Consider the following 20,641-nt stretch of genomic DNA (forward strand, 5'->3'; position numbering starts at 1 on the left):
GTAATTAGAATAAAAGTTCAAGTAAAAGGAATGTTTAAACATAGTGTTGAATAATAATAACAGAAATATTTTAGATTTAATGTGCCTTGATACTATGCTGTTCAGCTTTCAGAATACATTTCCCATAATGCTTTGCGAAAAGTGAGTGAGAAAGAGAACTGAGTGAGTGATTCAAAGTGATTTCGCTGGAGAAATTATTTAAATCATGTATAATACAGATCGGAAATTCAGTAAACAGTTTGTTTTATTTTAATTCAAGTTGTCAGTTGTCATTATTGCATGCTAAGAGTAAATGTATTGTTATTAAACTTAGTAAAAAAAAAATGCGAAAATGGAGTAAAATATTGTTTTAAATATACTTAAAGGTGCAGTAGGAGATCTTGGGAAATGCTAACTTTAGCCTGATAGCACTGAAAGGGAAGGTCCCACCCTCCCTGCAATCAAAGCCACGCTCCCTGAACGCATATACGCTCACAGACCAGAACACCAGAGACACATTACTACAATAAACTACATCAGCCGTTCCCAATTCCAGCCCATGTTCCGGGTAAAAATATTAAAAACAACCCAAAAAAATGACCCAACAGGCTGAACACAGCATTTGGGTTAAAACATAACCTAGCATTTTATTGTATTGTATTGTATTGTATTGTATTGTATTTGCTTGCTTTGACTGACAATACACCTAATTGAAGGTAATGGGACAATAACAGACTTGGAGGTCTTAAAAAATCCCAGATACCAGCATTAATTTTAAAATGACCTAAATATAAATATGTTTTAAGAAATGTGTATTATAAATGGGAATAAACACAACTGATGGCCAATTTAAAATCAATTTAGAATCAAGATTTCAATATCTGTGTCTATAATGTTATATTTTAGAGTCTAAATAATTTATTTAAAAAAAATGTTTTTAAATGGCAAACTGTCTAAGTTGCATTATAGATCAATGACATGAATGTTTCAAAATGTAAATAATTGTTAACAGTAGAAATATCAGTAATTCAGGTTCCAGGGTAATAAATTGTATAGTGCTTATTTTAGATTGACATCTTGCATTCAAAAGTTCATGCACGTAGCTCACTTTTAACGAGCTGGTTATCTGAATCGGGTGTGTTACTAAGCGAGACATGCAAAATATGTAGAGAATTGGGAGGACTGGAATTGGGAACCGCTGGGCTACGTCATGTGTCATTCACCGGTGAGAAAACTTTAAAAGTACTACAATACCAGGAAGGAAGATCAGGTTGTTGATGTTTGTCTGCCATTCTCGCTATGTCTGCACAGCGTTGATGCGCGCTGATGACGTATCCTATCTGCGTGAACCGGGTGCACAGAGGTATGCTAATACATACGTTGACAGGCAGGTAGGAAAGCCAATTAAAATGCTCGGACCGAGCGTTTTGATTCTGACCTGAATGAGGAAGAGGAAGATGAGAGACACCAGACCCAACAATGCAGATGAGCTGAAGGCCGCTATCAAAGCAACCTGGGCTTCCATTACACCTGAGCAGTGCCACAGGCTGATTGCCTCCATGCCACGCCACATTGATGCAGTAATTCATGCAAAAGGAGCCCCTACCAAGTATTGAGTACATGAACAGTAAATGAACATACTTTCCAGAAGGCCAACAATTCACTAAAAATGTTTTTTTTATTGGTCTTATGAAGTATTCTAATTTGTTGAGATAGTGAATTGGTGGGTTTTTGTTAAATGTGAGCCAAAATCATCACAATTAAAAGAACCAAAGACTTAAACTACTTCAGTCTGTGTGCATTTAATTTATTTAATACACGAGTTTCACAATTTATGTTGAATTACTGAAACAAATGAACTTTGCACGACATTCTAATTTATTGAGATGCACCTGTATATAAATACAGATAAATACATTTACATTTACACCACTTAATTTAATGATTGCTATCGGGATGTGAAGAGACATTTAACCAGCATAACAAACATTTTTTCTGAAGACAATCACCTGTTGCACCTTTAACAAATAAGGTCGATATAAAAAAGGAGCTCTACTCCTCTAACCTGTCTGATCGTCCTCACCTGCAACACAATCCACTGACATCGGTAATAAGCAAGAGAAAGAGCAAGAAGTGGAAAGAGAGGGAGATTTAGAGGTGTATTGGAGCATAACACCCTGAGAGTCAGATGGACTGGAGGTATTAGTGGAGGAGGACATTTATATTCATTCCCTTTGTGTGTGTGTGTGAAACAGGAAGCGAATGCATATGTGGGCAGCATTTTTAACACTCCATAAAAATTTCTTTTTGTGTAAAATAATGAATAATCTGCTTATGAAAGCCATGCATTGTTTCTGGGTTGTTTATGACTGGATATCGTAAAAGTGAAATAAAACGCAGCTCTGAACATGAACAGAATGGCCTTCACTTGACCGCTGCTCTGGACAGACTGATTTAGCTGGTAAAAAGGACATGACTTTTAGAGTTGGACACTTAAAAATGTTGAAATGTCAGTGCATTAGATACTAAATAGTGAAGCAGTGAAGCAATTGGTGATTTGGTGATTTTTAGCGGTTGTATAAAGTCACTTCTTCTCATTTTCGCAACATATTTATTTATTTTTATTTAAAATCCATCCATCCGTCCGTCCGTCCCTCCCTCCCTCCCTCTCTCCCTCCCATTTTTTTAATTTTTGGGAACCAAATAATAATGTGATAGGAATGTTTTTTTTTTGTTTTTTGCTTCCAGAATGTTCATCCATCCATGTACTTGGATTGTTCGTTTTTGGTTCCGAGACCGTTCTCAGAACATTCCCAAAACATACATTTTTTAATTTAATTTTTTTGGTTAAGCAATGAAAACTTGATTTACCGAACTAGTCTGTTCTTTCTAGAATTTCAGAATGTTTACTAAAGGGAACTTTTAGGGAACTTTTGTATAAGCTATTTTATGCTATTTTTAACTACCATGCAACATTCTGGAAACAAAAATCTAAAAAGAACATTCCTATCACATTATTATTTGGTTCCCAAAAATAAAAAAATAAAAATGTTCTGCATTTGCTGGGAAACAAATACCTCACTGATTTTATTTAATGGAAATACATTCCTGTAAACTTAAGTGTTTTTAAGTGTCCGAATGCTTTTTGGGGCTGTTCACTCTATGAATCACAAAATCTGATCATAAGTGCTCACAGGAGGTGCATTTGAGATGTATTCAGCTCGCTTCAGCTCTTTTCCTTCAGTTTCCCAGATTGTGCCTGTGAACTCCCTGCGTGACCGTCAGCAGTTGTGTCACACACTTACAGCTCCACCGCTTATTAAAAATCCATCTGAGAGAGAACAAGAAGCCCGGGATTTTATATGTCCTTGTTACAGCTGTGAAAAGACCTCCGGATAGTAAGACTTTCTGCAGACTCACTGTCTGTCCTGCTCTTTTGTTCTTGCAAGACTCTCTCTTCTCCTTCAAGCACTGTTATTACAGGTTCCCTCATTCTGTGCAATATGTTTTAATGCTTCAAACAGAGAATGGAAACTTTCATCCTTCTACAGTATCTCTCAGTGAAACATTTTGTGAACTGAAGTTGTCCATTTGCAGACTTGAGTTTGGAGGTGAAACACTATAATATATTTATCAATTGCAGTCTTGTGCATAATTTAAAATCTCTCCTGTTGGTCCAGCAACATGTTCAAACAGGTTCAGGGTTCACTAAAATCACCAATTGTCCAGTTGTTTCCAGTGATTTCGGTTTTCTTCTGTGCACTGATATGATGTACATTCAAATACTGTAGCGACAAAAATATTTTCAATAGAGAAACAAAGCTTGTTTTTGTTCTTGTCAACCTGCCACGGTTTACAGAAATGCATGTTGTATAATATTAAATCTGCTCCCACAATAGCAAGAAAGGTCAGTACAAGAGGATCATGGGTAATGGAATCCAAGGCAAGAAAATCTAAACTGCATGGGGCCATTCAAAATAACATACTTCCATACTTCTCTTATGCGTGTATATAGTAGCTATATATTCTAGATAATTTACTCACACTCAGGACATCCCAGATGTAAATGAGTTTTTCTTCATCAGATTTGGAGAAATGTAGCACTACATCACGTGTTCACCAATGGATCCTCTGCAGTGAATGGGTGCCGTCAGAATGAGAGTCCAAACAGCTGATAAAAACATCACAATAATCCACAAGTTTTCCACACCACTGCAGTCCATCAATTAACATCTTGTGAAGCGAAAAGTTGCATCATTAAGACGTATGAGTATGAGTAAATATGAGTCCTTTATCCATAATATTGCTTTCTCTAGTGGAAAAGTCACGTCGTCTGATTCAGGAGGGAAATCTGCACAGATCAAGCACTGTTTACAAATCAAAACAGATATTAACAAATGTGTGGATGGAATTTGATGTGAGATGACAACAGGGGATGGACTTCTTCAGTGGGGGAAGATTTATTATGAGGTATGGATTTTCGCCAAAAGTGACATTAATGTTAAAATGTTGTAATGCTGGATTTGTTTCTCATAAACATGCAGCTTTTCACTTCACAAGACATTAATTGATGGACTGGAGTGGTGTGGATTATTGTGATGTTTTTATCAGCTGTTTGGACTCTCATTCTGACGGCACCCATTCACTGCAGAGGATCAGTTGGCGAGCAAGTGATGTAATGATAACTTTCTCAAAATCTGTTCTGATGAAGAAACAAACTCATCTACATGTTGGATGGCCTGAGGGTGAGTAAATATTCAACAAATTTAAATTTCCGCCTGAACTACTTCTATAAGGTCATGTGACTAAACAGAGTGCAACTCTTTGAAATGTATATTGTTACATAATCTGTACTCTTTCACATGCTATTTTTAAAGACAGTAGGCAGTTTTCTGTGTTGCTGTCCAGTACGATATACAGTATACTAATATTTCATTCTGAACTCAGCCACCTTCACCGAAGCACCCGGCTTACAGCAGAATTCATTCTGATTCAAAGGATACACAGACAAGGACATTTAAAAGATGATTTAAAAATGTGTAAAGAATAAAATGATTTAGAATTTAAAAAAACAGCAGTTAATTTCACTGAAGAGAATGAAGGATAAAAGGAAAGGTGAAAATAAGACCAAACAGGTGAAATGCCACTAACAGTTATTAAAAAAATGTGAAGAGAAAGGTGAAGACAGAAGGTGAAAAGTGAGAGAACGAGAAACTGATGCTGTATTATAATTTATTATTATAGATAGACATTCATCCGGGTTTTTTTCCATAACCACAGCCCCTTAGATGAATAGGTGTGTTTTATTTATTTATATATGGCTCATAGTTTTGGACTTCCTGTTTCTGGCTCTAGTTTAAGAAAGCCAGCCAGACCGCTGCATGCTAAGAATTTGGCAGTGCTGCAGTGCATTATGGGACAGGCTTGACCTCCTGCAGAGAGCTGAAGGACATCAGCAGTTCCCCCGGAACGGTGCAGACAGAAGTCAAAGGTCATGGTGGAATAAATAGACTGGCTAGAGACGGAGGGAGGAGAGGGCTGTAAACCAATGAGCTACAACCTGCATTTCTGAAACCCCTTTTAATTTCATTCACACTGATTCTTGTTAAAGAAAAGGAGTTATGATTTATAAAAGACTAGTTATGTGTTATTCAAGTCCTCAAGTGTGTCTTCAGCCACTGCGACTGTTTCAGTGAACCTGTGAAAGCTGAAATCTCTTTCCACCGCAGAAAGACAATGAGAGCTTGTGAACAATAAAACATTAGCCTAAATCAATATACAAATAGGTGAAAGCGCAACTAAGTGATTCACTCATAGCTGGTTTTGTGTGCACATATTTGACATGAATTCATTGTCATTTCAATTAATCAAAGTACATTCTAAGCAATGGCATGTGAGCAAATCCAGTATTTTCAGAAGAGAATAGCTGGAAAAGAATGATAATGTTTATTTATAAAATATATATGATATGATATGATTATTTGTAAAACATTTATAAAGTTTATCTGTATAATACAGAAATGTTCAATAGATTGATTTGATTGATTATCGTTGTTTATTTAATCATTTATTCGTTATCTATCAAGTTTATCTATCAATCATTTAGTTAGTTATTTGTGTAGTTGTTTAGTATTTAATTGTTTATTCCATCATTTTTAGTTTATTTATTAGTTGCTTTAGTTGTTTATTTAGTTGTTTAGTTGCTTAGTTGTTTATTATTTACACTGTAGATGTTTCTTATTCAGTTGTTTTTTATTTATTTAGTTGTTTTAGTAAATAAATAAATAAATAGATACATCAGATAGAGACATCAAATAACCAAGATGGTCCATTTACACACAAACATCATCACACAAGACATTTTGCATATGAAAATAAGCAGTAAATGTTTGCTTCCTCTGTAGATGAATAAGCTAATTTGCAGGAAATGGAAATTTGATCATATTCTCATCAATTAAATAAAGTTTATCTGTATAATACAGAAATGTTCAATAGATTGATTTGATTGATTATCGTTGTTTATTTAATCATTTATTCATTATCTATCAAGTTTATCTATCAATCATTTAGTTAGTTATTTGTGTAGTTGTTTAGTATTTAATTGTTTATTCCATCATTTTTAGTTTATTTATTAGTTGCTTTAGTTGTTTATTTAGTTGTTTAGTTGCTTAGTTGTTTATTATTTACACTGTAGATGTTTCTTATTCAGTTGTTTTTTATTTATTTAGTTGTTTTAGTAAATAAATAAATAAATAGATACATCAGATAGAGACATCAAATAACCAAGATGGTCCATTTACACACAAACATCATCACACAAGACATTTTGCATATGAAAATAAGCAGTAAATGTTTGCTTCCTCTGTAGATGAATAAGCTAATTTGCAGGAAATGGAAATTTGATCATATTCTCATCAATTAATGTTGTCAGCTTGTCTTTATGACTAGTAGAGTTGCTCTGACAAGGATGTGGCCTACAGCCTCTCTCTCTTTCTCGCTCTCTCTCTCTCTCTCACACACACAAACACACACACACATCTGTACAGTATAGAGAAATGTAGACATTAGGTGTGTGAGAGTTGATTCTCTTCCTCAGGTCTCACATGAACAGATGGAGTTAATTGATTATTCATAGCTGCCGATGGAAGCGTCTGTCACATTAAGGGAGAGAAAGAGACGTGTGTGTGTGTGTGTTTAGATGCAGAGCAATCCCTTGGTGAAGTGATGAGATTTTAGATTAAATACACCGTCAATAAGAGAAGGACAGATGGGGAATATACCGACACACATCAAGAAGATTGAAAGATAAAATGTTAATCGATAAGATCAAATTTGTAAAAATGAAACTACCATTATGAAAGATTCAAATACTTTCACTCCCACATCAGTTTATAAATACTAATTTAATTAGACTATATAAAGTCTCAGGGTTGTACAATTAATAATTTATTTAAATTATTATATTATTATTTCTCAAGGTTATACAATGTATATATTTTTTCAAGATTTTGTATGTTTTTGCAGAAAAAACAATAATATTGTGAAAGTGAAAACAGTAATAATGTAAAATATTATAACAAATTTTAAAATAACTGTTTTCTATTTTAATACATTTTAAAATTGAATTTACTCCTGACGCAAAGCTGAATTTTCAGCATTAGTACTCCATTAAACCATGTTAATATGCAGATTTGGTGCTCCAGAAACATTTCTTATTATTCATTTCTTAATATTATTAATGTTGAGACCAGTAATTCTGCTTCATATTTTTGTGGAAACCGTACAACATTTTATTTCAGAATTCTTTGTTAAATAGAAATTCAAAATGTACCCGAAATGGAAATCTTTTGTAATATTATAAGCGTCTTTACCGTCTTTTTTGCATCCTTGCTGAATAAAAGTATTCTTTTCCTTTAAAAAGCCTGAGTTACTCTTAACTTTTGAACAACTGTGTGTGTGTGTATATACTGTATATATATATATATATACATACATACATACACACACACACACACACACGTTGCATTATTTTATTTTTAAGTAATTAATTGACTTATTTTTATTATTTATAGCACCAAGGAATAAAACGGGTCACAAAAGTCTAGATACAGGTTTGAAAAGTTCAACTAATTTTATGTAATTCACTCCCTAATTTCGTAATTCACTCCCTAGTGAACACCTCTGTCTTAAAAGTAAATGTAAAGGTTAATCTTCAGGGCTGACAGGTGTGTGCTTTTCAGTGTCATCTCAGGCCATGGCTTTTATCCAAATGTGGCATAAACATCAGCTCATTGCAGCAGCTCTCTCTCATCTGCTGTGTGATTGGAGCCAGAAATCCCGCTCAACAGGTGCGTGAGAGCAGAGACTCAATCTGGAAGCCGCTTGAATAATGAGGAGAGCAGGTGTTACCCAGGCAGCAGTCTGGAAAAAATCATAATGCTCAGATTAATCTGCCTGACATCCCACTCTCAAATCTGGCAACCTGCGCATGTGTGAGGCTTGAATCCCAATTTACATAATTCTACATATGAGAAGTATGTACTGTTCTAAGTTCTAAGTATAAAATAAGGCACAAAATAAAGAGGAGTTTAATTGTTAATCCAAACACACACACACGTTGCATTATTTTATTTTTAAGTAATTAATTGACTTATTTTTATTATTTATAGCACCAAGGAATAAAACGGGTCACAAAAGTCTAGATACAGGTTTGAAAAGTTCAACTAATTTTATGTAATTCACTCCCTAATTTCGTAATTCACTCCCTAGTGAACACCTCTGTCTTAAAAGTAAATGTAAAGGTTAATCTTCAGGGCTGACAGGTGTGTGCTTTTCAGTGTCATCTCAGGCCATGGCTTTTATCCAAATGTGGCATAAACATCAGCTCATTGCAGCAGCTCTCTCTCATCTGCTGTGTGATTGGAGCCAGAAATCCCGCTCAACAGGTGCGTGAGAGCAGAGACTCAATCTGGAAGCCGCTTGAATAATGAGGAGAGCAGGTGTTACCCAGGCAGCAGTCTGGAAAAAATCATAATGCTCAGATTAATCTGCCTGACATCCCACTCTCAAATCTGGCAACCTGCGCATGTGTGAGGCTTGAATCCCAATTTACATAATTCTACATATGAGAAGTATGTACTGTTCTAAGTTCTAAGTATAAAATAAGGCACAAAATAAAGAGGAGTTTAATTGTTAATCCAATCAGATTGCTAATTTTGTTTTGTTTTTTCTCTCCGTTTATGATGGAGTTTGGTTCCTTGCCACTGTAGCCTTTGGTTTGCTTAGTTGGGCTTTAAAAAACAACTATACTCAGTAATAATATTAAGTTGATGGCAATGACACTGTCGGATGAGAACAAAACAAACATTGAAGTGAATTTAACTGAATATGACACTTCTGTAGAGCAGCTTTATAGCTGAATCAAATTAATTTCAGAATCTGATTAATTTTGCAAGATTGACATTGTTATTGAACTGAACTGAATCCTCACTGAACTGACTTGAGCAGAACTATTGTGTGCTTTTCAGCTTTTAAATTTGTCATATTTAAATAATTTAGCATTTACTTGATTTTGTTATTTTCCTTTTTATTACTGTAAAGCTGCTTTAAAGGGGTCATATGATGCGATTTCAAGTTTTCCTTTCTCTTTGGAGTGTTACAAGCTGATTGTGCTCATATGATCAGCATCACGTATGCACTATACATGTGACTTGACATATTTTCATAATTTACTTTATTTCATGGTATACTTTTGAGTCTTTTGTCTTTAAGTGTATACATTTTTTTTTGAATACGTATGTTTTTGTTTTTTGCTCAAAAGAGAAAATAATGAAGATGAAGCACGTTAATCTGTAATATATTTAATTCACTTAAAAATCGGCATTACCACATTATTTCATCTAAACTACTTTTTGGTTTAATTTCCAGCACAAATAATTATGACATTATGAAATGTCACAGTAAAAATTAAGATTTATATCATGTATATATATATATACTTTTATCAAATCTGGTGTGCAGATTTTGACTTAACTGAATCGAAGTCTTTCTACTTCAAAATTTCATGTATAATTCAATATATTACGTGCTGTTTCTTTATCATTAATGCAAATTTCAGAGTGAAATTTCAGAAATTTTCACATTTTTGTACCATCTGGTGCCAATTTGCATTCCTGTTTTCAAGGTAGTATGATTTGGGACATGCTAATGTTAGTCTAACATACTTCATAGGGTGGATAATATGCAGATTGGAATTTGGACCATGTCATGTATTCAACTTTTCGAGGAGCCAGATCTAAGTTTCAGGGTGATTTTTAGATTGAAAGTATGACATTGTTACAGTCTGTATATGATAATCTAGCTGAACGTTTGCCAGACAGACCTTAAACATGGTCACATTTTGTGCCGCACTCCGCTAACTGACGACTGTTGAGTTTTTCACACAGATCGCTCTTGTTTGTCAATGGGCTGTATAAAAATGATTGACGGTGCGTTTTTGGCCCGCGGGCCACAAGTGGAACATCCATGGCATAACTGGCTGGCAGAGAGAGAAAAAAGGTGAGAGAAAGAGTGATTGATGAAGAGGTGGAAGATGACAGATGTGAGGAGAAGAGCTGAGCTGGAGAGAAGAATCTCGGCCCTGTTTAGGATGTAGATTGATTCAGTCCAAATGACGGCGCATTGTTTCACACAGCGAGAGTCTGTTATTTCACTCTGTATTTTGTTCAATCTCTCCGTTTCTCCCAGACTGAGCGGCTCAGAATAGAAACAATCATTTATTCATCGATTGAAACATCAAATGAGTGAGAAAGGGAAGGGGGAGCGGATGACAGGACGGACAGCTTGCAGCGGGAAAGAGAGAGAGAGCTTACGGAGGGCAGGAGAAACAGGAAGGATGAGAGAAGGGGGAAGGGAGGAATTAGCAGATTGAAGATTTATCGTTGAGCTTTACTGAGAGAGACTGTAAAAACCCACATGAGAGTGATAAGAACACTATCTAAATGGAGACGGAAAGAGAAAAAAAGATTCAGAAGGAAGCGTTTGACTTTTCAGGGCCGTTTCCAGAGAGATAGAGGGATGATAGTTTCTCATTCTAAATGTCTAATGCTTTTTGCCTAAATCCCATCATATTTTCATCAGGACACGAGGGGTCACTGCCTCAGGTCTCTTATATTCATGTGCAGATGTATCTGCTCACTGCATTGCTGCCCATTTCAGTTCCATTATTAACTTAGACGGTGAAACGCTTCCTCTGAATTTTTTGATGAAACGGTTCCTCTGTTTTTTTTTTCCCCTTTTTTTTTTTAAATCAACATAAAACTGCTTTTGCTACTCATTTGGCTCCAGGTATTTCTTAGTAGTGAAGCAGTAAGAAATCTATGGCAGGTATTTCTCCACTAAGAATTATTTGGATGGTGAAAATATATACATATATTTTTATTTCAGAATTTAATTTTAATATTATATATTTAAAATAACAATGTCTTTTATTTTATATTTTTAGTATTATATTAAATAATTTTATTGTATTATGTCAGGTTTTATTTTATATTTTAATATATTTTTTTACTATATAGTAATTTAATAAATTGTAATATTCTAATTTAACTTAAATAATATATGTTAATACATACATAAATACATATATACTAGTGCTGTCAAACGATTAATCGCATCCAAAATAAGTCTTTGTTTGCATAATATATGTGTGTACTGTGTATATTTATTATGTACTCTGTATAAATACACACATGCATGTATATATTTAAGAAAAATGTTACATTTATATATTAAGTATATTTATGATACAATTTATATGAATATAAATATATACATGTAAATGGATGTAAATATTTTCTAAATATATGCTGTATGTGTGTGTCTTTATATAAACATAATAAATATACACAGTACACACACACATATATTATGTAAACAAAAACCTTTATTTTGGATGCGATTAATCTTGATGAATCGTTTGACAGCACTAATATATACTCTCTGTGTGTGTGTGTGTGTGTGTATGTATGAATGTATGACAGTATGTGTGTGTGTATATATATACAGTGTGTATATATATATATATACACACTGAACAAAATTATAAACGCAACTACATGCATACATTCATACATACGGATGGGATAGCAGTTTTGTTTTCGATAAAAGTTTAATCAATATTAATTTAGTCTCTTCTAAAATCATTGCTGTTTCTTTAGTGTTAGTATCTGCTCCTTCCATTCCACTCCACAAAACATCAATAAAATGTAACTTAAAAATACAGTAAAAAAGTCAAAATGATGTCCACTCCTGCCTTTTTACCCTTATAAAACTAGCTTAGCAAGTTTAGCATTGTGTAATTCTTAGCCCCCTGTCCAAGTAGATGGCAGTGAAGTGATTTGTGTATACTACCACTACATTTGGGTAAGAAAGTGTCTGCAAAGTATATAATTTTGATATAATTGGAGCCCTCAACAGGCAGGACAAAAACTAGCAATGCTCAGCAGTGTTTTAGTTGAGCTAGCCATTGCCCATGTGGTCTCGTAAGTGCAGTATGTTGTAAAAACTTGGTTGTTGTTGTAATGTTTTATTATCAGCACACGTTTTAAAATTGCAACCAAACTGCAACATTAAAACGTTTTGTGCATGCTGTGCTTTGACTGTGGTTTGTACTGTATGATAACAGCGATAATGATTACAATATTTGTCAGACGTGCTTTAAAATAGGAAATAGAAAGCTATAATTAACCTTTGATTAGTCATGTTATATAATTAGAGGATGCTACGACAGTTTTATACTTTTATTTTATTTTTTTAATTGCAACTAAAATGCAACTTTGTAAAACTGTTTTGTGCCTGCTGGGCTTCGACTGTAGTTTGTACTGTTTAATAACCGTAATAATCATTAGAATATTTTTTAGACATGGCTTAAAAATAGGAAACAGAAAGCAATAATCTTTGATCAGTCATGTTACGTAACTGGATGCCATGATAACTTTTTAACAGTTTTATGCAGAATCTGTTCATGAGCTTTAATTCACCCTATCCTCCGCATGTATAACAGCTAATGAAGCTCATCTAACTAAAATCAATTAACATCTAGTTAATCAAGGTAGTCTTGTTGGTTAGACTATAGCAAAAACCAGCATCCCGAAGCCAGTTTTTGTGCGACTTTTTTTCAACATTTGGGATGAAACCTTGACCTCACAATGAAACACACTCAGAGATCAATACCGAATGATGACATCAGGACATAAATCCTCTTTTATTGATAAGAATCATCGTATTGCGGGTACAACACACATCCAGCTAAGCACAAAAAGAATGAAAGCTGGAATTAGCTTTAGCTAATTAGCTTCATAAGACAGTATGAGCCTTGATAAAATGAGTACATTATATATTAGACTGATCAATGATGTTATAGTTTCATATTCATATTTTAGTTGTCCTCCAAAGTGACTTAGAGACATTTTACATTCTGATATCAATCTTTTTCGTGACAGAAATGTGGCTTTCTAACGCCAACAAACTGAAACAAAGACACTGAAGCATCACCCAAGCAGACGGTACTACTGTAAATTACAAAAAACATCAAACTGTAAATCTACAAAAATCAAGAATGGGCGTTAAGAAACAAGCCACTCGAAACAAACCAGATAGAAACAAGCATCTTTTTTTAAATTCCCAGGTTTCTAGAGACTATAACCAACCCCAACCTCCCTCCTTCCCACCATCCCTGATCCCAAATCTGTCATGTACAGCATCACACAGGTAAACATTCCTTTGAGCACACCTGTGCATGTAAAAACTGCTCATGCAAAACTAAAGAATCATTTTACAAGAATTCACCAGCACGGAGACTAAATCGGAGTAAGATTGTCTGAACCATCTGCTAGTAAAACCGGCACATCTGTTACGCGGAGTTGGTGTATCATAGCAATCATGATGCAGATGCAGCTGACATCCATTTACAAGCACAACAACGTGTGTATCAGTAGCCTGAAGGGTGATAAACTCACCAGAGAAGTTTTAAAGTTAACATGAAATTATGTTTGTGTTATCAGGATATTCGACAAGAAAAACGCTTGACGAGACTTGATTTTATCCATTGGGAATTGATTGCACTGGTAAATATGACCAGAATGATGGATATGTTCAAATAAGTGTTCTTGATCCAAAAGTGAAGGTCGTTTCAGAGGTGGAGCAAGTTACGGTAATTATGCATATTAAGACCGGGAATGTGTGATTTCATGTTGACTTTAATAGCACACTTTGGGTTGTTCTCAGGTGCTACATACATGTAGGTCGTTAAAAAATACCATGATATGGTCCGCATCACAACGACTTAATCGCAGGTAAGTTCAAGTAAAATCTCACGAGAGTCCTTTGAACGAGCTTTTCAACAGTCAACGCCTTCACCCAATCACAATTTTTTGTATTACTCTACCTTAAGAAATGAGCTTTGCAAAGCACACAAATTGGAATTAGGATATTGCACAGACTGGTAAGCCGTCCATGTTAGTTTGCCAAGTGAAGCACCATCGGTTTTCCTGCACACGCTCAGTTTATTAGGTTGAGTGTGGGCTACTAGTCCGTAACTAATCCCAACGTTCCCTACATTTCAGTGCGCAGAAAAGCATGGAGAAATTTAGTGTATTTGGGATGGGATAGCAGTTTTGTTTTCGATAAAAGTTTAATCAATATTAATTTAGTCTCTTCTAAAATCATTGCTGTTTCTTTAGTGTTAGTATCTGCTCCTTCCATTCCACTCCACAAAACATCAATAAAATGTAACTTAAAAATACAGTAAAAAAGTCAAAATGATGTCCACTCCTGCCTTTTTACCCTTATAAAACTAGCTTAGCAAGTTTAGCATTGTGTAATTCTTAGCCCCCTGTCCAAGTAGATGGCAGTGAAGTGATTTGTGTATACTACCACTACATTTGGGTAAGAAAGTGTCTGCAAAGTATATAATTTTGATATAATTGGAGCCCTCAACAGGCAGGACAAAAACTAGCAATGCTCAGCAGTGTTTTAGTTGAGCTAGCCATTGCCCATGTGGTCTCGTAAGTGCAGTATGTTGTAAAAACTTGGTTGTTGTTGTAATGTTTTATTATCAGCACACGTTTTAAAATTGCAACCAAACTGCAACATTAAAACGTTTTGTGCATGCTGTGCTTTGACTGTGGTTTGTACTGTATGATAACAGCGATAATGATTACAATATTTGTCAGACGTGCTTTAAAATAGGAAATAGAAAGCTATAATTAACCTTTGATTAGTCATGTTATATAATTAGAGGATGCTACGACAGTTTTATACTTTTATTTTATTTTTTTAATTGCAACTAAAATGCAACTTTGTAAAACTGTTTTGTGCCTGCTGGGCTTCGACTGTAGTTTGTACTGTTTAATAACCGTAATAATCATTAGAATATTTTTTAGACATGGCTTAAAAATAGGAAACAGAAAGCAATAATCTTTGATCAGTCATGTTACGTAACTGGATGCCATGATAACTTTTTAACAGTTTTATGCAGAATCTGTTCATGAGCTTTAATTCACCCTATCCTCCGCATGTATAACAGCTAATGAAGCTCATCTAACTAAAATCAATTAACATCTAGTTAATCAAGGTAGTCTTGTTGGTTAGACTATAGCAAAAACCAGCATCCCGAAGCCAGTTTTTGTGCGACTTTTTTTCAACATTTGGGATGAAACCTTGACCTCACAATGAAACACACTCAGAGATCAATACCGAATGATGACATCAGGACATAAATCCTCTTTTATTGATAAGAATCATCGTATTGCGGGTACAACACACATCCAGCTAAGCACAAAAAGAATGAAAGCTGGAATTAGCTTTAGCTAATTAGCTTCATAAGACAGTATGAGCCTTGATAAAATGAGTACATTATATATTAGACTGATCAATGATGTTATAGTTTCATATTCATATTTTAGTTGTCCTCCAAAGTGACTTAGAGACATTTTACATTCTGATATCAATCTTTTTCGTGACAGAAATGTGGCTTTCTAACGCCAACAAACTGAAACAAAGACACTGAAGCATCACCCAAGCAGACGGTACTACTGTAAATTACAAAAAACATCAAACTGTAAATCTACAAAAATCAAGAATGGGCGTTAAGAAACAAGCCACTCGAAACAAACCAGATAGAAACAAGCATCTTTTTTTAAATTCCCAGGTTTCTAGAGACTATAACCAACCCCATCCTCCCTCCCTCCCACCATCCCTGATCCCAAATCAGTCATGTACAGCGTCACACAGGTAAACATTCCTTTGAGCACACCTGTGCATGTAAAAACTGCTCATGCAAAACTAAAGAATCATTTTACAAGAATTCACCAGCACGGAGACTAAATCGGAGTAAGATTGTCTGAACCATCTGCTAGTAAAACCGGCACATCTGTTACGCGGAGTTGGTGTATCATAGCAATCATGATGCAGATGCAGCTGACATCCATTTACAAGCACAACAACGTGTGTATCAGTAGCCTGAAGGGTGATAAACTCACCAGAGAAGTTTTAAAGTTAACATGAAATTATGTTTGTGTTATCAGGATATTCGACAAGAAAAACGCTTGACGAGACTTGATTTTATCCATTGGGAATTGATTGCACTGGTAAATATGACCAGAATGATGGATATGTTCAAATAAGTGTTCTTGATCCAAAAGTGAAGGTCGTTTCAGAGGTGGAGCAAGTTACGGTAATTATGCATATTAAGACCGGGAATGTGTGATTTCATGTTGACTTTAATAGCACACTTTGGGTTGTTCTCAGGTGCTACATACATGTAGGTCGTTAAAAAATACCATGATATGGTCCGCATCACAACGACTTAATCGCAGGTAAGTTCAAGTAAAATCTCACGAGAGTCCTTTGAACGAGCTTTTCAACAGTCAACGCCTTCACCCAATCACAATTTTTTGTATTACTCTACCTTAAGAAATGAGCTTTGCAAAGCACACAAATTGGAATTAGGATATTGCACAGACTGGTAAGCCGTCCATGTTAGTTTGCCAAGTGAAGCACCATCGGTTTTCCTGCACACGCTCAGTTTATTAGGTTGAGTGTGGGCTACTAGTCCGTAACTAATCCCAACGTTCCCTACATTTCAGTGCGCAGAAAAGCATGGAGAAATTTATTTTTAGTGCTACTGGAAAACATCTGATCAGACAGTAAAGTCATTTTGTAAAAAAAGAAAGGCGTGGCTTTGTTCATTTCATTTTTTTTGGCTCAAAATGATTGGTCTGTTCATGTTTTTGTGTTCTATTTTCCATTCACATGTCTATTGTTCAGGTTTAGTTTTCATTCAGCATAGCATTTTTTGTAACGATCTGTCGAAGAACATTCCTAAAGATTGTCTTCAGATACTCCCAACCAAATCCTCCAAGGTTACAGTTGCTCCGAGCGGATGACGTGGAAAAGCGTAACGTTGTACAGGACTTGATGTCCGTTATTCCAGGCGTACAGCGCTCGATCTCGTGGGTTGTAGTCCAGCATGGAGATGTGCGAGTACTTGTTCTGCAGAACGATATCGATGTACTCGTACGTTGAGGAGTTGGTCTGGTAGGCGTAGTAGACTTTCGTCCCTCCCGAGTAGCCGTTGGTCACGTACAGCGTCCCGCAAATCATAAACGACTCCCCGGCGCTGCGTCTCGGGTGATTGGTCGTCCAGCTCTGGATTATATGCAGGGTCAGGGGGTGGAGTTTGCTGATGACTATGTTCCCCGCATTCTGATTGGTGGCGTAGATGGCCCAGAGCCCGCCCTCATCCACCATGAGGTCGATATCGGAGTGTCCGCCCCAGGCGTAGTGGTAGGTGTTACTGTAGCCCGAGTTGTCCAGACGCTGAGATTTACTTATGGTGGACGTCTTGAAGTCAAACTTGATGATCATGTTGCTCTGGAACTTGTTGAAATAGATGGAGCCGTTGTAGACCACCTGACCCGTCCCGGACCAAGGGTGCGGCAGGCGGTGAGACGTGAAGTTATCGGACGTCATGAAGTCCGCCATAGACTTATATTCCCGCACAAAACGGTTGTTATGATAGCCGTCCATGTACCACACCTGAACAGAAGTGAGAGAGTAAGTGATTAATATAAATGACTTAACAATACAAGGAATTGAGTTAATGAGACACATCCCTGTAGCACAAGTATGTTGAGCAGATGTGCATTAGTTTTCATCTGGAGGGTGTCGTTTTTAGCATTTGCTCAACTAGAGTATGTCTAGCAGGTAAACATTCCATTTCGGATTTTTGCGCAACATGCAGCAGATGTTTGTCAGAATGTATATTGAACGCAAACTTTTTCAGATGTTCATCAGGGTTGTGCACCATTTTTAAATGAGAGGTAGCAAACAGGAACTTCAATTGAAATTCAGATTTATTTTGAATCTTAAATGTTGGCTTTACAAAGTCTTATTTGAAAATTTTGTAGCTCAAAAAACCTTGAAGTGTGTAAGTGGATGGATGGACAGATTGATGGATAGATGGGCGGACGGATAGATGGACGGACGGACAGACAGGCAGATGGATGGACGGTTAGATAGATAGATAGATAGATGGACGGACGGACGGACAGGCAGATGGATGGACGGATCGATAGATAGATAGATAGATAGATAGATAGATAGATAGATAGACTGGTAAGCCGTCCATGTTAGTTTGCCAAGTGAAGCACCATCGGTTTTCCTGCACACGCTCAGTTTATTAGGTTGAGTGTGGGCTACTAGTCCGTAACTAATCCCAACGTTCCCTACATTTCAGTGCGCAGAAAAGCATGGAGAAATTTATTTTTAGTGCTACTGGAAAACATCTGATCAGACAGTAAAGTCATTTTGTAAAAAAAGAAAGGCGTGGCTTTGTTAATTTCATTTTTTTTGGCTCAAAATGATTGGTCTGTTCATGTTTTTGTGTTCTATTTTCCATTCACATGTCTATTGTTCAGGTTTAGTTTTCATTCAGCATAGCATTTTTTGTAACGATCTGTCGAAGAACATTCCTAAAGATTGTCTTCAGATACTCCCAACCAAATCCTCCAAGGTTACAGTTGCTCCGAGCGGATGACGTGGAAAAGCGTAACGTTGTACAGGACTTGATGTCCGTTATTCCAGGCGTACAGCGCTCGATCTCGTGGGTTGTAGTCCAGCATGGAGATGTGCGAGTACTTGTTCTGCAGAACGATATCGATGTACTCGTACGTTGAGGAGTTGGTCTGGTAGGCGTAGTAGACTTTCGTCCCTCCCGAGTAGCCGTTGGTCACGTACAGCGTCCCGCAAATCATAAACGACTCCCCGGCGCTGCGTCTCGGGTGATTGGTCGTCCAGCTCTGGATTATATGCAGGGTCAGGGGGTGGAGTTTGCTGATGACTATGTTCCCCGCATTCTGATTGGTGGCGTAGATGGCCCAGAGCCCGCCCTCATCCACCATGAGGTCGATATCGGAGTGTCCGCCCCAGGCGTAGTGGTAGGTGTTACTGTAGCCCGAGTTGTCCAGACGCTGAGATTTACTTATGGTGGACGTCTTGAAGTCAAACTTGATGATCATGTTGCTCTGGAACTTGTTGAAATAGATGGAGCCGTTGTAGACCACCTGACCCGTCCCGGACCAAGGGTGCGGCAGGCGGTGAGACGTGAAGTTATCGGACGTCATGAAGTCCGCCATAGACTTATATTCCCGCACAAAACGGTTGTTATGATAGCCGTCCATGTACCACACCTGAACAGAAGTGAGAGAGTAAGTGATTAATATAAATGACTTAACAATACAAGGAATTGAGTTAATGAGACACATCCCTGTAGCACAAGTATGTTGAGCAGATGTGCATTAGTTTTCATCTGGAGGGTGTCGTTTTTAGCATTTGCTCAACTAGAGTATGTCTAGCAGGTAAACATTCCATTTCGGATTTTTGCGCAACATGCAGCAGATGTTTGTCAGAATGTATATTGAACGCAAACTTTTTCAGATGTTCATCAGGGTTGTGCACCATTTTTAAATGAGAGGTAGCAAACAGGAACTTCAATTGAAATTCAGATTTATTTTGAATCTTAAATGTTGGCTTTACAAAGTCTTATTTGAAAATTTTGTAGCTCAAAAAACCTTGAAGTGTGTAAGTGGATGGATGGACAGATTGATGGATAGATGGGCGGACGGATAGATGGACGGACGGACAGACAGGCAGATGGATGGACGGTTAGATAGATAGATAGATAGATGGACGGACGGACGGACAGGCAGATGGATGGACGGATCGATAGATAGATAGATAGATAGATAGATAGATAGATAGATGGACAGGCAGACAGATGGACAGATAGATAGATAGATAGATAGATAGATAGATAGATAGATAGATAGATAGATAGACGGACAGGCAGATGGATGGACGGATAGATAGATAGATAGATGGCCGGACAGACGGACAGGCAGATGGATGGACGGTTGGATAGATAGATAGATAGATAGATAGATAGATAGACGGACAGGCAGACGGATGGACGGTTGGATAGATAGATAGATAGATAGATAGATAGATAGATAGATAGATAGATAGATAGATAGATAGATAGGCAGATGGATGGACGGACGGACGGACGGACGGACGGATCGACGGATCGATAGATAGATAG

At 36.5% G+C, this 20,641-nt stretch overlaps 1 protein-coding gene and 1 pseudogene across 3 annotated transcripts in view; both read right to left on the reverse strand.

The window, feature by feature from the left end:
• Positions 1 to 15,742: 15,742 nt before the first annotated feature.
• LOC107585430 (noelin pseudogene) lies at positions 15,743 to 18,153 on the reverse strand (annotated as a pseudogene).
• Positions 18,154 to 18,670: 517 nt separating this feature from the next.
• Positions 18,671 to 20,641, reverse strand: part of olfm1b (olfactomedin 1b) — a 34,689-nt gene continuing 32,718 nt past the window's right edge. For all 3 annotated transcript variants that reach the window (XM_016272398.1, XM_016272397.1, XM_016272399.1), the window contains one exon: positions 18,671 to 19,730. In XM_016272398.1, the coding sequence (XP_016127884.1) occupies positions 19,056 to 19,730 (675 nt within the window). In that variant the 3' untranslated portion in view covers positions 18,671 to 19,055. The remainder of the gene's footprint in view (positions 19,731 to 20,641) is intronic.

The sequence above is a fragment of the Sinocyclocheilus grahami genome, unplaced genomic scaffold (genome assembly GCF_001515645.1).
Source record: "Sinocyclocheilus grahami isolate Dianchi unplaced genomic scaffold, SAMN03320097.WGS_v1.1 scaffold70.1, whole genome shotgun sequence".
Taxonomy (NCBI): domain Eukaryota; kingdom Metazoa; phylum Chordata; class Actinopteri; order Cypriniformes; family Cyprinidae; genus Sinocyclocheilus; species Sinocyclocheilus grahami.